Source organism: Rhopalosiphum maidis, chromosome 1 (assembly GCF_003676215.2).
Source record: "Rhopalosiphum maidis isolate BTI-1 chromosome 1, ASM367621v3, whole genome shotgun sequence".
In the NCBI taxonomy this organism is placed as follows: Eukaryota; Metazoa; Arthropoda; class Insecta; order Hemiptera; family Aphididae; genus Rhopalosiphum; species Rhopalosiphum maidis.
This window is the reverse complement of record NC_040877.1, coordinates 43,116,865-43,136,941: the sequence shown is the minus strand read 5'-3', so window position 1 is coordinate 43,136,941 and position 20,077 is coordinate 43,116,865. Positions and strand designations below refer to the sequence as shown.

General features: G+C 25.8%; 2 protein-coding genes across 6 annotated transcripts; both read left to right on the top strand.

The window, feature by feature from the left end:
• The first annotated feature begins 1,109 nt into the window (after positions 1–1,109).
• On the top strand, positions 1,110–9,947 carry LOC113548532 (REST corepressor 1-like). Of its 5 annotated transcripts, XM_026949470.1 has the most exons (11): positions 1,110–1,312; positions 1,569–1,732; positions 2,119–2,181; positions 2,242–2,316; positions 2,388–2,602; positions 2,673–2,849; positions 5,236–5,351; positions 6,135–6,339; positions 6,405–6,543; positions 8,582–8,763; positions 9,652–9,947. In XM_026949470.1, the coding sequence occupies exons 2-11, from the start codon at positions 1,630–1,632 to the stop codon at positions 9,784–9,786; spliced, it is 1,410 nt and encodes a 469-aa protein (XP_026805271.1). In that variant the 5' UTR covers positions 1,110–1,312; positions 1,569–1,629; the 3' UTR covers positions 9,787–9,947. The 5 variants fall into 5 exon arrangements, with proteins under 5 accessions (XP_026805271.1, XP_026805274.1, XP_026805273.1 ...); XM_026949472.1 differs by lacking the exon at positions 1,110–1,312 and having other exon boundaries at positions 1,413–1,732; positions 6,135–6,318; XM_026949471.1 differs by lacking the exon at positions 1,110–1,312 and having other exon boundaries at positions 1,413–1,732; positions 6,411–6,543.
• A 2,947-nt stretch (positions 9,948–12,894) lies between these two features.
• Positions 12,895–14,862, top strand: LOC113547972 (NADH-quinone oxidoreductase subunit B 2-like). The gene is made up of 6 exons (XM_026948573.1): positions 12,895–13,075; positions 13,313–13,444; positions 13,530–13,627; positions 13,698–13,889; positions 13,946–14,069; positions 14,544–14,862. Exons 1-6 carry the CDS (start codon positions 13,063–13,065, stop codon positions 14,639–14,641), a joined length of 657 nt encoding a protein of 218 aa, XP_026804374.1. The 5' UTR covers positions 12,895–13,062; the 3' UTR covers positions 14,642–14,862.
• Positions 14,863–20,077: the final 5,215 nt, after the last annotated feature.

The window sequence follows — 20,077 nt, the reverse complement described above, 5'->3', positions numbered from 1 at the left end:
TTAATTGCTCTTTATATTATATGCAACCATTATAATCTTAACTATTAAATTGTACTAAATTAAACAAATGTTTACTAAATTATTATTTAAGATATTTATTTTTGTATTGTTTTTTTTTTTAATTTTGTTGTAATAGTTAAAGACACTATCGTAGTGACGTAGTCCGTAGGTAAATTGATACATCATGATATATATGGCTATATGCCTATATAACACAAAAGTATCATGAAAACCACATTATATATTTAAATATCTATTCTAAAATCATTTATGTTCCATTAATTATTAAAAAATAAAATAAAAAATTATTATCATTTATTATTATTTATTTTTATTGGTGTAAACAGCATTGGTTGGAAGTCGTTAGGCGGAATGCGTGAGAGCCCGACCTCCGACGCCGCCGTCGGTGGTAAAACGGTCTGAATTCCGAGCGAGTGCGTCGTGTCTGGAAATCGTTATAATGGACAAAAAAAATCAAAGTGATAAAATGCAATTGCATCCAATTTCTTTTTTTTTATGCGAACAGACGTGTAAATTTAATATTATCCTAAACATAACGTATTATATAATGCATCGTACGCCAATAATAAAAACCACAATAGACACGACAGTTTAATAATATTATTTATAATCATCGTATAATTATCCCAACGGTTTTCGGTTGACACTCATCTCGCACGACGGTTAACTGATACAAAGACTGTTCATAATACGCGTATAATCGTGTATTCGTTTATCTATGCATACATTTATTTTACACTAGATTACACATATTCGTAGGTCGCTGTAGGATTTTAAACGACGAGACATGAGCGCCATGAGCTTGATGATGCGGTGGTAGCGGTGGGCGGCGGGGGTTTTGCGTTATATTATACTCATATACATATGTGTTCAATGACTATAATAATAATGTTATATTATTCAAAACCAGCAAGGTTTAATAACCCTCCAAAGGAGACGCCATGTTTTTTGTCCAAGCAGTGTGGCCGTTATGACAAACGACGCATTACCGTACGCCGCCGCCGCCGCCGCCTAACTGAATCTATCCCGTCCCTCACTTTATTAATATTTGTCTATAGGTTTGGCGTCATAGCAGGTACTAGATATATGCTATATTATGGGAAACTAACGATAGTTTTTGTTCCAAGTTTTTCCTTTTTTTTGAATATCTCACGGGTATTTAAGTATTTTTGAAACGGGCAATTTTTTTTAACTTCGGTTCTAGAAGACGACAACGACGACGACAAATCCAATTCCAAACGTTTCGGATTCGGAAGGCAATCACGATTCGGCGGGGAATAATAACGTGCAAGTGAGTTCAAATATATGTGTTGAGGTGGACAATATACGTAGAAAAAGAAAGAGACTATAATTCAAATACCGTCCATGGAGTAGAAAAACATGTAATTTTCTAAATCCCATATTTTATAATACGACGATGTGTTTGTTCACTAGTAAAATTCTGTATTTTTATTTAATATTCAATTTCCCAGTAATTTAACAAATATACTAGCTGCTCGTAATTATCCGTTACGTTCAGTTTCGCTCATGTTTTGTCTTTTGTATAGCTCGAATAGCCAATTTTGCACCCACTTGCCGTAGTATGCATTAGTATTTTTCAAAGGAAGTATGGCTAACGATAATTCAGAAGATTTGAAAAACAGCAAACGACCAGCACCGCCTGCAAATGCTGAACTTTCGGAATCTGAAAACGAACTCATACAAGAAAACGGTAAGCATTGTGTGATAGATGTCTAAAAACGTCGATACATTTAAACAGTCATATATATATTTTCGAATAAATTGACGAAAGCGTCTTTAAAATTTGAACGAGTTTGATTATTTTTTCGATTTTTAATAGTAAAACACAAATGCATGTGTTAATCTCAAAAATTACCTTATGTAGTATTTAATTAATTTTCATACTATAGTAACATATGTCTTGGTCTAGACATCTAATTGTTGTTATATGTACTTTGTTTCCTATTAAAGTAATGTTCTGAAAAGATCAAGGCGCCATAAAAGTGTTGAGTCCTGCTTCATGTTTCTCTACTTTTTATTGTTGTTTTTAATAGTTATTGTATTTAAAATACTTTGATTTTTATTATTTTTTATTAGCTGAAAAAATCAGAGTGGGACGTGATTACCAGGCTGTCATTCCAAAACTATTGGTACTCCCAAGTACGTTTTGTTGTGAACTTTTTATCGATAAGAATTGATTAATAATTTTACTATTTACAGAAAATAGACGTGAACGACTGAACAAAAAAGCACTATTAGTTTGGTCTCCAACTGAAACTATTTCAGAAATTAAATGTATAAAATTTTAACTATTTATTTCTTAAATTTTTATTTTTAAAAATCATTTATTTTATATTTTTTTATAGTAAATGAATACATTTTATTATCAAAAGAAAAATATGGTTACAATAGTGAACAAGCATTGGGCATGCTATACTGGCATCACCACGACATGGAAAAAGCTCTTAGTGATCTATCAAATTTTGCACCTTTACCAGATGATTGGTCGACTGATGATAAGGTTACGTTTGAATCAGCTTTTAATAGTATTGGAAAAAATTTTTTACGCATTAAGCAAATGGTAATTAAAATCTTATTTAAATATATTTTTTACATTTTTCACATGTTACTTAATTGTTGTTGTTTTTAAGATGCCTGATAAACCAATAGCTTCGTTAGTCAAATATTATTATCTATGGAAAAATAAGAGAAAGAAGAGCAGTGTTATAGATCGACAAGCTAAAAAATTAGCAAATGTCCGTACAAATGAGAATCAAAATGGCAGTAGAGAAGGGTCAAGTTCAGCAGAGTCTGAATTTGATGACAAGGTAAAGAAAAAAATAATTTTTAATTTACAAAGACCATACCATACCATGCAATTTTAAACATGTATTTGTAGGATGAGACACTATACTAAAAAAAATACCTTATCATATTACTATTGAACTGAATACAACATAAAATAAAAATAAGTAAGTGATTCATTGCAATATACATATTTTATTGGTATAGGGTAAACAATTAATACATACAAAATAAAATATATTTATTATATATAATTGTTAAACTTTGTTGTTATTTAATTCATGTGATTATCAGATATTTAATTTAATTGTAAAAATAAATAGTTTGTTAGGATATTGCAAAATGTCCTTATCACAAACTTCAGTCTTGCACATCTCATAATATGTATAGTATAACATTACATTTAGGCATGATGTACAAAATTACAAATTACTATAATGATTTTATTTCATATAATTTATTATATAAAAATGGCATAGTTATGTAAATATATTAAAAGTAAGCATGCTTAATGAGGTATATGGAAAACACTCTTGAATGCAGGAAAAAATTAGTGGCAGTGTAAGCATAGTTTACTTAGTCTTTTGTTAGAAACCCAAACAGGTTTTACTTCTTCATCAACAGGCTTATGCGATTAGTAAGTTTACTTGACTTAACATGATGCAGAAACATGGTGGATGGGTATCAATCATTGGACGTATGTCAATAATAAACTTGATAATATAAGTTTTATATAATATTAAAAATATTAGTACAAAAATTATCATGAGATAATGCCACAATGATGTTAACTATTCTAGACTAATATAAATAGTCCTGTTATGAATTTTCTTTATACTTTGTTTTAACTAAGCTTAATTATAATTACTTATATTATCAAACTGAAAGAGTATTTTATTGGCATAATCAGTGCCGCAACTATTGAGGGTGCTAGGGGTGCAAAAAATCCCCAGGCAATCGGGCCCTAAATTAATTCATAACAATAGGCCTATGGCTGAACTATTTGGATTTTATTTTTCTAAATATTATGGTTACAATTTATTATATGTCTGATCAGAGTTAAAAATTCTGAGTTTTGGAATTTTTAAATGTAATTAAAGACGATAGTTTCGAGTACTTAGATTTTTTACAACATTTTAGAAGTAGTCTATGGTGATAACAACATTGGTTTTTCAAATGAGAACATATATTATGTTTTAAAGTAAAATGTGAATCAAGTAATTTTTCTGAAAATTTTGAGGTATTGTAATTGAAATTTGAATGAAAACTTCCGGAGTTATTCTACTTTAAATACTAAGAATTAAGAATAATAATCTATTACACAAAAATAATTTGTAAATGGATATAAGCTTGATAATTATAATTTGGTATGCAATATAAACTATTCGTTATTAATTACTACTTATTACTAAATGCTTATAGATTAATATTGCACCTGACAGTTTTCAAAACATGGACTATTATCCTCATTCCTTAGTATTTAAAGTATAATAAATAACTCCGAAAATTTTTGTTCAAATTTCGATTACAATATGTCAACATTTTCAGAAAATTACCTGATTCACATTTTGCTTTAAAACATGAAACATATATGTTCTCATTTAAAAAAAAATAATTGGTATCGCCACAGGAATACAGGATACTCCTTAAATGTTGTGAAAAATATCGTCTATAATAACATTTAAAAATTTAAAAAAAATCAAAATCAAAATTTGAATATATGCATAATTTAAGCATAAAAATGGAATGAGCATATTTGAAAAATCACTTTGTATAGTGACATTTATAACAACAATACAAAAAGCACAACAAAAATAATGGTATAAGAAACATATTTTCATATCAATAGTTTTATACAAAACATTATTGATGTTTCCCAATTTCCCAATTTTATCCTGATAAGATTGTAAAACAAATAGACTGTTTTAGGAACTACTGGTCATTTTACTTCTCATCTATCTATGTACAATAAGGTTTATAGCTACAAACAGAATATATACAACAGTTGTATTTTTAAGGATCTATTAGGTATTTAGGTCCTTGTCTAAATGGGCCCTATAATATTTGCTTGCACACCCTCCAATATACACTAAGTTGCGGCACTGGCCGTAATTCAATTATTTTATAATACTTGCATTTTTAAAGCAAAATAATCTATTTATCAAGTCGACAAAATATTAATTCTAATACTTGCTTTTAATTTAAAGTATTGAAAATAACACTGTACAATCTCATATTAAATTATATTATCCTCTTTTAAATATATAAGTGATTTTACTTATAATTTCAATTTGAAATCCACAGACAATAATTTATAGTTCATTTTTTATATTACGTCAGATTCTAAATGTCACTGTAGTGTCTTTTATTAAATTTTTTTGTCTTATCATAAGTAATTTTTTTTTTTAGAAGGACCCTGGGGAAGGAAGTTCGAAACAGATTTGTTCAGTTTGTGGAGTTTTGGTTACTATGCTTTATACTACCTTAAAAGGACCTATGTGTGGTACATGCCAATCACATTTCAAGTATGAAATTAAACATGAATAGTATAAATGAATACATATATTAAATAAATTAATATTGATAAAATATATTATTTCTAAATTATGGTGTATTTTATGATAAATGTAAATAATATTATAATTAGAATACGGATTTCTATTTTTTTCCTTTTAATATTTTTAAATTTTTGTCAATTATCTCCACAAATCATCATAATTTGAAGCCAATAGTGAAATTTTTTTTTGCATATTAAAGGTTATTGTGTATTTTTGCATATTTTAGCAAAATTAAAAATTTATTGCATATTGAAGCAAAAATTTAAAAAAATGTATAAAATAATATTTTGTTAAGTAGAAAAATTAAAACTAAATTTCATAGTCGCTAAATAATAATTTATATATATATTTAGTTATAAAATAATTAATCGATTATGATGTAAACTTTAAATATGCTCCAATAACTTCGGTTGATGTCGAACGTTCGTTCTCAGTTTTTAAAAATATATTAATCGATAAACAACAGCTTAACAGAAGAAAAGCTTGAAATGCATATGATTATTCATTTTATAAATAAATTAAGTTCAGAAAATTCCCTAAATTTTTTTTCATTAAGTATTTAAGTAATTATTATAAGTTTTATTGTAAATTTTAAATAAATAAAACTTGTATATTTTTTACTTATTTTCATAATTTTGACTGCATATTTTCATGATTTTTACTGCATATTGTATGGCATTTTTCAATACTTTTAAGTGCATAAAAATCCGCGCTTAATTATAATAATTAAATTCTTTTTTACTCTTACAGTAGGACTAATGGTGGTATCAGACCAACATTAGGACCGCCACGTCCAAATAATCGCCATTTGAATGTCGCTCGTAATAAACGTTTGCCACCACGAGGCATGTATGTTAATCATGATGATCTTCAGTCTATTGCATCTGGATCCAATGGACAAGGAGATACTATCTTATTGACAATGGACGATGAGGTTGTATCATTAAAATGCAAAGTATGTGTTGTATTATTCAATTTTTATAAATTTTTTTTTTCGAATTGTGATTTTTAATGACTCAGATACAGTCTAACAAACAAGATATTGGACATGTGCATAAGAAACTTAAACTAGATGTTTCTGAATATCGAGACAGTTCACCCACAACAAGCCAAATTACATCTCGTTGGAGCAATGATGAAGTTATGCTTGCTATTCAAGGTAAAATTTAGAAAATTACAATTTTACCAAAACACATTCTTAAGTATTGTTAAAAACATAAAGACTAAAATTGTATCATGATAATACATTTTAACGTTAGGTCCATGGATCAGATAAGTTTATTTACAATCTTATGTCTTTCCTTTGTATCCTATTCTAAATCCTTTTTAAGCAATTTAGAATCTAGACAAGTATTCATTTTTTTCCATTTGGAAACTTGTCTTGATTACTCTGTGTACAAATGTATCATAAGAAACTAGAGACCAATTTCAATACTTTTGATCTTATTGCAAAATAGTGAAAATAATTTAAGTGATTAGTTTGGCTTAATACTCAGTCTTGAGTATATTTTATCTTAATTGACAATAATAATAATTTTTGGATTTAGTCTGTTTTAATAAACCAAATTACTCTTAATCGTTTTATTTTAGAGGTCTTTAAAAACAAATTTTAGATTGATATAAATATAATTTTAACGGACTTTATCAAAGATTTTGTTCTTGTCAACCACAAAATTCTCATAGAAATACTAAATAAATGTGGTTTTTGCCAAATCCATTTTCACCTCTAGTATTTCCCTAACCTTCTTTACTTGTTCATTAATGTTTTCAAGTTAATTTTACCAAATTACAACCTCCTTAACAATTTCGGTGAAATGTATTGTTATTTTAAATCCTTACTACCATCAGAGTTTTATAACTTTATCATTTTGTTTAAATTCTATTCAATTTAACTTGTTATAACAATTATGTAGTTAAATGTCAGTCTATGTTATTCTTTGAATTATGCTCATTATTTATAATCTCATAATCATTCAAAAAATGGTTCTAATATACGACTTATTCTCAATAAAAAAAGACTGGTGTTTTTCTAATTAAGCATCTTAATCAGCCTAAGACTATAGATTTAATGCTTTTAAAAAATATAAAATATGTTTGCATTTGTGTATTTAAAACAGTATAAATTTGCTTTATTTTTTTTATTTAAATCATAAAAATTTTATTAAACTATTAACAAACTTAATTTTCTTAGGAAAGTTAAATTAATATAAAGTGACTTTATAGTTGTACTCATAAAATTACATAAATTATAAAATAACTACATATGCTCGTAGCAATTATAAATTTGTTTCAAACTATGAATTAGCTTTTTTTTTCAATTGAGTAATAAACACAATTTTATCTTTTGGTCTTCTACTAAATTATAATTTTTGAGTTTTTTCATTGTTAATAATTAAATATTAAATGAATAAACTAAATCTATATATTTGGAATATTTTAAAGGTTGATATTTATTTATTTTTATATTATATAGTAGAAATAGATCTAATTAAATTTATCTTATAGTATTTAATTTATTGATATGATAGGGATAAGAAATAAAATGTTGTAGACTTGTAGGTATACATTCTAAAAGTATTCAGTTTTGCCTCAATGTTTTCTGCTATATCACTGTTTTTTTTGTTTTTGTGTAATTGAAGATTATTGTTTATTTTATTTTAAAATATCATTGTATCTGGTTATTGATTGGTGATTAAATTTTGTCATATAGTTTTTCTACTAATAATTCAGTATATTTCATAAATGAATACAAAATTTTACACATAATTATTAATGATTGTTCCCGAGTTTTAAGGTGTTGACTTAATTGTTGAATAATTTTCTAATACCTGTAATACTGTAAATTGTTGGTTATTCATCTATATAGAAGCCAACAAGTGTTGCATTAATATTACATTTTTTATACAGAGAACGTTAAAATAGCATGGTCACTTTAACTGTCTTGAGTGCTGCAGGAAAACTTACCTCAACGTTTTTACATACTGCATTTTAATTGATGAAATACTTTTAGAATTCTTTTATACAATAAAAAAAATGTTTTATAATCAATTATATTAAGATAAAATATTAGACGGAAAAAAAAAATGATGTTAACTACTTTTCAATAATTTAAAAAATGTTATAAAATAACTGATTTAATTTATAATTAATATATGAACAGTAATTTTAATAATTATATTTCGTGAAATCTTTTTTAGGAATGCGCACGTATGGAAAAGATTTTAAAGCCATTGCTGAAACAATGGGAACAAAGACCCATACCCATTTGAAATCATTTTTTACCCATTATCGTAAGCGTTATAAACTAGATTTAATTATTCAAAAGTTTTACGCTGAGCAAAATTCGATAATTGAGGTTAGCGATGATGAGGAAGAACCGGTTAGTTATAATAATTTTTTTTTCTATTTTTTATAAATAATATAATAAGAATGATTGACATTTATCTCTTATTGTTTTTTTTTAATACCAGTCAGTTTTATAATACTATTTTAATTATTATAATCTTAAACTAATTATATAAATTGCAATTGAACAACCATTTTGTTTATTTACTCAAAGTAGGTATATTTTTTTTTCTTAGTTTATTTTATCAACTGAGAAACTAAATATAATTTTACATAGTTAAAATTAAATTTTATTTTCAATAAAATCAGTAAAATGCTTTGTTCTATTTAGTTCTCAAAAAATATAACAGTGTTGATCACTTAAACTGATACATGTAATTAATAATAACAGTTGAGTAAAATAACTAAAGTAGATTTTTTTTTGTTTTATTGCTCATAATGTTATCATAGTATGTTATTTTTATGTTAGTTGGTAAACTCAGTTTTAGAATCAATTTTGATACATATATTGACAATTTGTTTCTTATAAGAGTAAACTTAGGCAGCTTGATTCTACGTACGGCTATGGTAATAGGTATCGCTAACATTTATTGAGTGCCGTAGTCTTGTTAACATCACTTAATTATTTCAACTATTACTTAAGCTTGTATTTTACTAAGCTTAACGCAGAAAAACAGCTATTTGGCTTTAGCCTGTTAAAAATAAGGTTAACGAATGACTACTAAAGTTAGCGAAAACTAATTTAATTGGAGATTGAAGTTTGACTGAACTGAATCAAATCACCACTCTTATATTAGACAAGGTTTATAATAGTTAATGACTTGGAGACATTTTTATAAAAATTAAGATAATTCCAACTATTATTTTAAAACTGTTTTTTAAATATATTATTTTTATTTTTAACATTTACTTTTTTTTTTAGGTCATCAGTAAAGATGAGCCTTCGTCTACAATAACAAGACAGAGTACTCCATCTGCTTTAGCTTCTGGAAGTCGATTAATTAGTAACCTTTCATTGAATTCTAAAGCACATCAAACAGCTGCTGCTGCAAAGTGATATTCATATAATCATGACGTATAGGCTTCTATTATTTCTCACTGCCTTTTATTTTCCATATTATTTTCCCTACTTATCAAATAAATAATATCAAGTGTATTACAAATGATGTATAAACCATTATATTATATTCTTTTAAATTTAAAATTAACGGATTTATTTTATAACCAAATTTTACCCTGTAATTGGAAATTTTTTGTAAGTATTTTAAAAAAAATATTAATGATAGTCTACAAAAACTATTTTGTTAGATTTTATTTTTTCATAAACTTTTTTTAAACTAATAAATTACAACTTTGTGTTAAATTTGTATGTTAAAAATTAGTATTTTTAATATTTTAGAATAAGTTAAATTGTACAGTTTAATTGTAAATATTGAAACAATTAAAGTAATTAATATTGTTGATGTATAATTTTTAGAGTAGTAAAATACACAGTAAAAATATTAATCTAAAATAAAAATAAATTGTTATAAGAAATGAACAAATATAATTAATCTAATGTTAATGGTATGAATTGGTAACTATAGTATTACAATTTATCCTTGTATTCTTACAAAACAATAACAATAAAAATAACTAATAAGTAGACATTATTAATAACTTTTTAGGTTTTTAAACAGTGGCGGACTGGGAGAAAAAACAACCTAGGAAAATCATAATTTTAGTGGCTCTCAGTACACTAACGGCCCTTTATATACATATATATATAATTATTTAAATTATTATATACTTTTGTAAACACAATTTAGTTTTTAATTTTTTTAATATTTTAATTAATTGATATAAGACAAAATAAAATGAATAACTATTTGAGATCCTATTTTTAAACTTGTTACAATAAGTTGTCAACAAGCACGAACTAGCTGAACACAAGCCGGTCCGGCATTTTAAAATAATCTAAAATCTGGCTTTTTATGTTTAGTAATATTACATAAGTACTTATTACTAATTAGGTAATATTTTAATTTATAATTTCAGAATAATAATATTAATAAATATATATTTTATACAAGCAGAGATGCATAGGCAAATTTCCTAGTCGTCCAGTCCGCCACCATTCTTAAATGTCTAATGCATAGTGATTAAAAAGTTAGTAGTTTTCATTTAATTGCCACTTTCTTTGATAACTTAATGTGATACATAGGCACAAATAGCCCAATTTTTTTTTTTTGGTGGAGGAGGGTGTAAAATTATAATATTAATTTAAAATAACGTGGAGCCTAGTCAAATACATAAAGGTACACATTTAAACTATAATAATCATAGTACAAATAAAATTTATTTAATCTTCATGAAAATTACATTTTTTTAAATTCTGAATGGACTAAGGAATGTATTGATTTTTGTGTTTGTTATCACGTTTTGGAGAAGAAATAATGCTTTAATTTTTGACTTCAGCCTCTCTTTGAAAAGGAAAACGAATCTAGTTGGTACTTTGGGGGTCAAAAATAAAAAATTTCCTGTAGTTTTCAAAAGCGTCGGGAAAACGCTAAAAAAGTAACGGAAAAACGAGAATTTTTACGCATAATCAATTTTCGACAAAATCGATTATTTGTTTTGGTATAACTCAAAAACAAATCGTTGTAAATACTTGAAATTTTCACCAAATGTTTATATTAGCGTTATCTATTTACGATTAAATTTTCAAAATATTTTGACTTTTTTAAAGCTATAGACAATTGAAATTTTTGATTCTTGTTTTTTTTTGCAATCCAAAATTTTTAAACATTTTTTAAAACCTAATACAAGGTTTATTGTAAGTTGTAATTATCATAAAAAAAAAAAAAAAATCAAAAATTTCTAGTCATAATTTTTGTTAATAAGCATTTAAAGTTCAAATGTTTACAAAATATGTCAAAATCGCGAAAATTTGCAAGGAATTTTGAAGTTGAAAATTCATGACATTTTTTTGATTTATACCTAAGGTTACAAATTTCAATACAAGGTTCTCCATAACTTTTTCTTCAAATAACTGCAAAAATATTAAGCGTCAATATAGAAAAAAATGTATAAGCGTATGAAATTTAATTTTTTACGAATTCGCGTAAAATAACTATCTAATATTAAAATTAGGTAAAAATATAACACATTATATATTATATTACTGATTATCAAAATCAAAAAAATAAAATAATTCTCCGCTCAGAATTGTTTTTCGTATACAATGATACCTGTCATTGCATTCAAATTTAACACATCCATTATAGTGACCTACTCTCCATCTCTATACTATATTAGCAAAGCAATACCCACTTGTCTACCTTTTTTTTTAAATAATGTAAATACTTTTTTATTAATAGAAAAGTCAAAAGATATAACATTTTTATACAAATGAAGTATACAGATTAACAACTAGGTACCTTACTTGGCTACTTGTAAATTAATTAAATTTAAAATTATTATTTAGTAACAGGACCGGATTATGGTCATAATATAAGGGGGTTATTACTTTTGTTGAGGCGCTTTTACTTTTGCTAATATCAATTTAGCCTACCCAGAAATAGAGTTCTAGTTGTGCCTATGTATATACCTAATTGTCCTAATTTAATTTCTAAATATCTATATAATAAATGGGTTGTAGTGATTTAATTTGAGTTATAAAAATATAACAAAATTATTTTCAAATAAGATAATTTATCTTACTTAGCAATCATATTTGAAATGACATTATTTGTCTTTTTAATCGAATTCTACTTAAATTTTTCATACTTAGTATCTCAGAAAAATAAAAATTTTCATCGTGGATTTCAGACTAAAAATATAGACCTTATACTGTTATTTTATTCTGTCCTTAAACTCAGACCTATTATTCAGGGTATAACGTTTACGGTCAATTCAGTAATCTCTAGTCTCAGTCTACATAAGTACATCACGAAATCACGACCAACACATACTACCACAGCGGCAGTTTATCACTATTGTCACTGTATTACTACTATTACTGATAGACTGTCGCCATGAGCACCATGATTAAAGATAAACCTTAAAGGTATATCTTTAATCATGATGAGCACAGAACCCATGAGGTAGGTTAAGTTGCGAACTCGCGTCAGCTGTTAAGGTTTTGACTGTTATCAGACGAAAGTATGAAACCAAACAATTGATAACATAGAATTTCTGAATCTGAACCTGAGGTCGTTTACTCTTTAATTATTTTCGTTTTAACTTAATAGTTTGTGTAAGGTTCAGTTACTTTATTGCCGAGCGCTGAAGTAAATTTTTAATTGAATTCATATACCTAAGACAAAGTATAATTTGTCGGTTTCACTGAAAAATGAGGATGATCGGTGAGTGAAAAATAATATTACTATGTCAACATGTGTAAGGTGCAATTTAATTTAATTGTCAAGATATATGACTTCTAGATCCTAGTTAAAACTACATAAATAATTCTTTTAGTTATTTTTACAGTTTTTTAATTTCTTATTATTCTATTGATAATTGTTGTCATACTGCATACAGATTAACTATAATAATATTTATGACTAATATTATGAATGATATTATTTTTATTAATAATTTAGGCCGCCCAAATCAAATTTTGTCAGTCTCTAAGAGCATCAATTGTTTATTGAAAAATCCTGCAATCACCCAAATCTGTCTTAGAAATGAATCTACCAAAATCCAACCTGCATCTCAAGACACAAATGTAGAAGGTTTGTTATTAACTGTATTATTATTATTAAAACATTTTTTTTTTTTTATAATTTACAATTTAAAGTTTTTCTCTATGATTGATAGAAAAACCATATCGTCCATATTCTCCGTTTCAAAAGACAAACAATATGGCTGAATATGCTGTTGCTCGTTTGGATGATGTTTTGAACTGGGGTCGTAAGGTAATTAAATAATGAAAAATTTTTTTCTTTTATTTTAATCTAAATATTTATTTGACAATTTGATTTTTAGCACTCCCTCTGGCCTTTGACTTTTGGATTAGCATGTTGTGCCGTTGAAATGATGCACATAGCTGCTCCTCGATATGATATGGATCGATATGGTGTTGTATTTCGTGCATCTCCTCGTCAGGCTGATCTTATTATAGTTGCAGGAACACTGACAAATAAAATGGCACCAGCATTGAGAAGGGTTTACGATCAAGTAAGTGATATGATTTTTCAATATTGCATTGATTATTTTTCTATAAATGTTCACAGATGCCTGATCCAAAATGGGTTATTTCTATGGGAAGCTGTGCAAATGGAGGTGGTTACTATCATTATTCATATTCAGTTGTGAGGGGTTGTGATAGGGTTATTCCGGTTGACATTTATGTACCAGGTAAGGTATTTCTGTTAGTTATGTATTTGTGACAAAATGTTTAATGCAATTTAAAGGTCAACTTATGTATTATAATATAATATATTATATAGATTATAATTAAATATAGACATAATATAGTTGTTCATATTTTATAAATATTAGCAGTAATAGATGTTAAATTTTTATGTTGAATAGATATAAAATATTATATCTGTCAAATACAACATTTTTATTTGTGTTGTACTTGAAAGTTAGTCGTACCCTCATAGAGCATTTGTATGTACAACATAATATACAATTTTCAATTTGTAATTTTCTGAATGGTACATAATTTCTTTTCTTGATAAATAAAATATTCTACTCTGCATAATTAGAATTTGTATGAAGCGTACTGAAATGAAACAAGTATTGTTATTCAGTGTAATTATTTTGATCTCTATTCCTAAATATGTATTATATTAATACTGTTTTTAATATTTGAATGTATTTTAGGTTGTCCTCCAACTGCTGAAGCTTTGATGTATGGTATCCTACAGTTGCAGAAAAAAATAAAAAGAATGTCACTTGCCCAGAGTTGGTATAGAAAGTAATTTATCATGTAACATTAACCTTTATATCAATGGTTTTGTGTATTACATCTTTTACCGTTTGTAAAAATATCTACCTGTGAAACACTTAATTGTGTTAAACAATATAGATAATAGTTTAGTATTGCAAAATATATCACAAATTTGAATTGTACATTTTTGTGTTATGATTTTCTTAAATTGTTGTTGTAAAAAATAAACGGTACCATTTTATTAATATTATATTTTGGCTGAATTTAGTGACTGTTTTAATGTATTTTTTATATATAATGTAAGATAACAATACTTAGTAACTTATAAAGATTCTGAGCGGAGTAAATTAGGGTAGTATCTGATAGAAAATCTTATGTTGTTAATAATTTTCAAAATAAAAAAATATAAACAATATACATAATTTATTTTTAGACATTTTAAATTAAAATTTGGACAAATTTGATATATTTTTTTTTGTTTTATTTATTGTAAAGCATTTATTGAATATTTACAATCTATGTGATGAGTATGTAATTTGTTTAAAATATAAATAACTGTATTGATTAGGTACATATTAATTTGGAGAATTAATTAAGAAACTTAAGACTTCAATGTGATGTTTCTGTCTTACTAACAGCAAATTTGTGTTCTGCATAAATCCATTTTATAATGTTAACTTAAATAATAGTAAATTTATATAGGTACTAGGTAGGTATTGTACATATTAAAAATAAGAATATTATTTAGGGTCTCGTAGGATTTTATTAATATTATTATAATTTTAAGGCAAGTTATGAACATTTTAAAGTTGTAATACTTTCATAGCTATAGCCATCAACTTACTTTAAAATGAATGTATCAATAAAAGTCTTTGAGTTGCCCTAGATAATATTTTACCTTTAAGTTTGATAACATTTAAATTAACTAATGTTAAAGTTAACAGTATAAAATTAATTCTTCTGAATCCTGAATGCTAATTGCTATCAATAGTGCAGAAATTCAATCTGGTTTTGGCTAGAAAGAGTTATATATTGTTTTACTTCCTTACTCTAATTGATTCATGCATCAACGTAGGAATGAAAACTCATTGTACAAGCATTGGTAAAATCTTTATTTAACGTTTAACTTAATACAGAAGTACAATAATTGTAAAAAAAAAGGTGTTGATGAACGGTGTTATGTCTTGACTCCAAAATGCTAATAAACAATACTATGAGTGGTGTTACAACCTGCCTCTGAATTTCTTGAATATTTTTAGCCATTTGCTGAGCTCTCATCCTGGTCACCCTTATATAATATGCTCGATCACGATAAGAGTGGTGGTGACTCTGTTGACACACAGGGCTTCGTATTAATATTAATATTCTCGTTATTTTAAAAACATATTTTAATATTATTTTAGTTTCATCTTAAATCAAGGCGGGCAATAGGGTATGATAAGAGTCTGTGCGTGGCGTCCCTGCATCACGATATATGAGTCCATATCAGAACAATTAATATCACGAACTAATCTTACCATTCAATCATCGGTGTTAGAATGCCTATGCATTTATTGGACATGATAAGAAGAAGAATATTAAATCAAATTTTGACTGAAAGTATATACTTATTTTACGATTTAAAAAAAATTTGAATTTCCCCCTTCCTCGTAAGACTGTAAGTAGGTAGGTACTCGGTACCACAACACTACAGCAGAGAAGTTATTTGTCAGTCTGCTTTTTATTTTCATTTAGTATATGTTAGTAGAAAAAATGCTTTGAATTTTGAAGCTTCAAGAACTTTTCTAAAAGAAAATTACATTTAATTGGTATTTTAAGTCAAAAGTAAAAATATCAAGTTATTTTTAAAATAATCAAGAATAACAATAAAAAATACTATGGCAAGACTGGCTAAACCAATTTTCAATAATATGAAAACTGTTTATTTATTGTAATTTAAAAATGAATAACTATATAGTTTTTAATTTTTTAATATATATATATTCATATTAGCATTTACTATAGGCATCAAAAAATTAAATATACTTACATAAAAAAGTTTAGATTAAAGTCACATTAATTTTAAGAACGATTGAAGTTCAAATTTTGATGCCATTATATATATTTCAATTTACATTAAAATATGTTTTTTTAATTAAATTTAAGCTATATTTTATACTTCAAACCTGTTCACACCAGTATATTATGGTATGGTGATTTTGACTTTTAAGTTAGTAACAACTTATTATACTTACATTATACACAAATAAAAATTATGAGATAATTACAACATTTTAAAAAATATGATTTATAATTGACGAAAATTAGTTCAATCAGCCGTGTTATATATAGAAAAATAAATTACTAATATCAATAGCAATATACATAAATACTTATACTTAACAAAATATTATCCTAAGAAATGTATAGGTTATACTGCAGTGATTGGTCTGTCTACGTACAACACACAGAATCATTTTGTTGTAATATTATTTGTTACTGAATTCATTTTAATATTTATAACATTTTAAATTACAATGAGATACTTATATAACTCAACAGAGCGAGTTTTCTAAGTTTCCTTGAATTTTATTTTTGTATTAGAATTTTCATTTTTTTCTTATGATAAATGCATTAGTTAGTATTAATTGAATATTATGTTAATTTAGAAGATGTAAAATACATCATTTTTAAATAATAATATAATATATAATGATAGCGAGTCGCGACAAATGTGTGATCCCTTGAATATTTTTAGAAACGAAATACTTAAACAAAATTAACTTCATACATAATACCTATTACATAGATACCATATAATAATATAATATTAATTAGTGTGTCACTTCACTTGATGTTTTTTTTTTTAAAAAAGATACATTTAAATAGTTCAAATTATTATTATTTATTATTAATAACAAGGGTCAATGAAACTTATAAATAATAACAAAACAGTAAAGTGCACAAAAACAAATTATATTTTTCATATAGAATAATAGTATATAAATTGTTTAAGCATTAAACCCAACAAATTGTTTAATCCTCTAATAAAATTATATGATTTATTATGGTATAGTTTATTTATAGGGCATAGATCTAAAAACTTATAGTTTTAGTAAATGTATAAATGTTTTGCACCAATTTTAAAATTTGAATAAATAACCCTAATTCTGAACGTTTTTTTTTCAACATAAGTTTGAGCAAGAAAAATAAATAATTAATATGTATAGGTAATCATTGTGAGTATAGTATTCACAAATATAGTCTGTTGGGAATCAAAATTTAATTTTTTTTTAATTTTTTTTAATTAAAAAATCGATTAAATCGTAGACTTAATTGCGCATATATCATACCATCGTGATGATATACCTACCTATCTACAAATCTAAAAATTACTATTTGATAATAAATCTCTAATTAAACTTAAATCAAATCAAATTAGCATAATATAGTCTACGAATTTATAATAATATCATATACTTGAAGCTAATAAAAAAATAATCTATGAATATTGAATTGTATATAAATAGTAGGTACCGTAGGTACACCTATATTATTAATTAACTCATCGAGCCAATTGAGGACTACTAGCTAGATTTAATATTTCTGAAATATAAGAATGTTTGACTGATATTTAAAATACATTTGTGAATCAATGTGTATGGGTACGGTTTGAGAATGTAAAACGTTATTTAATATTTGGAGTTTTAAAATGATTGTGAATTGTGATTGTTGAAAATAAATTATGTTTTATGATATGGGTTGGTAGGTCGTAGACTCGTATCGACACACGATTTGAACCATATTTGTTTAGCTTAACACATATAAATAATATGTAGTAGTTCAATAAATTTTGAGTCATATTACGTTATTGCTTATGTTTTATTTTTAGAAATATTATTTTTATAAACAAATTTTTCATCTTAGCATTTATGCTGTATGAAAATAAATATGACATATTATTCTGATATTCAAGGTCACATAATTAGCGTTGGTATTACGTATAATAACTATAATGTATTCCTTTATTTATCATTCTGTAAATTAATATTTTCATTAAACCAGTTTTATGGTATATTTTCAGCCTAATTGCGCATTAAATAAGTACTTACAATCGAATGTATAGACCGCAAGTGCATATATATTTACCCATATAAATACTTATATATTAACTAATAAGGGACGGTAAAAAATTCTTTCATCCGCAAATAATTTTTTCAAAATAATGAATTATATTGTTTACTCACCTGTCTTTTGGCTGATGGGGTCTATATAGATTTCTGAAATTTGTAAGACACATAATTTTTATACTTGATTAATATACTTTGTAAGTGATGACATTATTTACATTATTTACATAAACACTAACTTTATTATAAAGAACTCGTAAATAATAATTTACTATACAATTCCTGGATTGTATATTTGCATAAACAATCACTAAACAGTAAACATTTAATTAATTAATATTGAGCTTCAATGGTCTTTTAAATATGATTTAGTGGTCCGTGATTGGTTCATTGAATTTTATTGAACAATAAAACCAATGAATTTTTATGCAACCCGGCATAAGCAATATTATTTTTTAAATTCCTTGTAATTCAAAAAACACGATCATGATCTAAAGTTAATTGTTATTCCCAACGAAAGGTTGAATTATTTAATTTGTTCTATTTACTTAAACCTACCAATTGAATATTTATAAATGTAATGTGTAAATGTGTAGGTAATGTATTAGGTATGACTATTATGAATTTAATCTAATAATAAATTACAATATTCAAATGCGACAATGCGACATAGGTAAGCAACTCGTATCCACTAATCCACTTTAACAATATTAAATATCTACTAAATAAATATTTTTCAGAAAACATGAACGTCATGAACATTGTTATTTTTAAGAATTACTTAAATATTCATAAGTATATTCAGTACTGTGATAGTGTGATCCTATATTCTTCTTATTTTAAATGCATTGGATACTTGAAAATTATTAAAACAATATTATGTATTTATGTCACATTTGGTGACCTATCTCGTAGAGACGAATTAATACACAACCTGTCAATGTTCGAATAGGTAGCTATAGGTCTACACATGGCTGATAAACGGTATTCAAATAAATTGCATCGAGTCCTTGAAATTTGTCATTTATACCCTGGTTGTACGAATCGACAACATTCAATTTTAAATCTAATTCCGCGTTCAGTCTGCGGCAGTTTGACTATGTAAGCAAGTAGCATAATATAATAGTCTGCTGTTATATATCTGAAAATGATGTTCTTGGCGCCACTCAACCGTTTTTGGAATTAAAAATGTGCATTTTAACTGTCAACATATCGTATAAAAGTGTCATGATTGGTTAAAATAAGTATGTCCTATAGGTACATAAAGTAGGTACGTGTATAGTGTCGTGTATATACATAAATTTCCATTTCCTAAAAAAACAAGATGGTTTAAAACAATGAAATTCTTAGACTGTAAT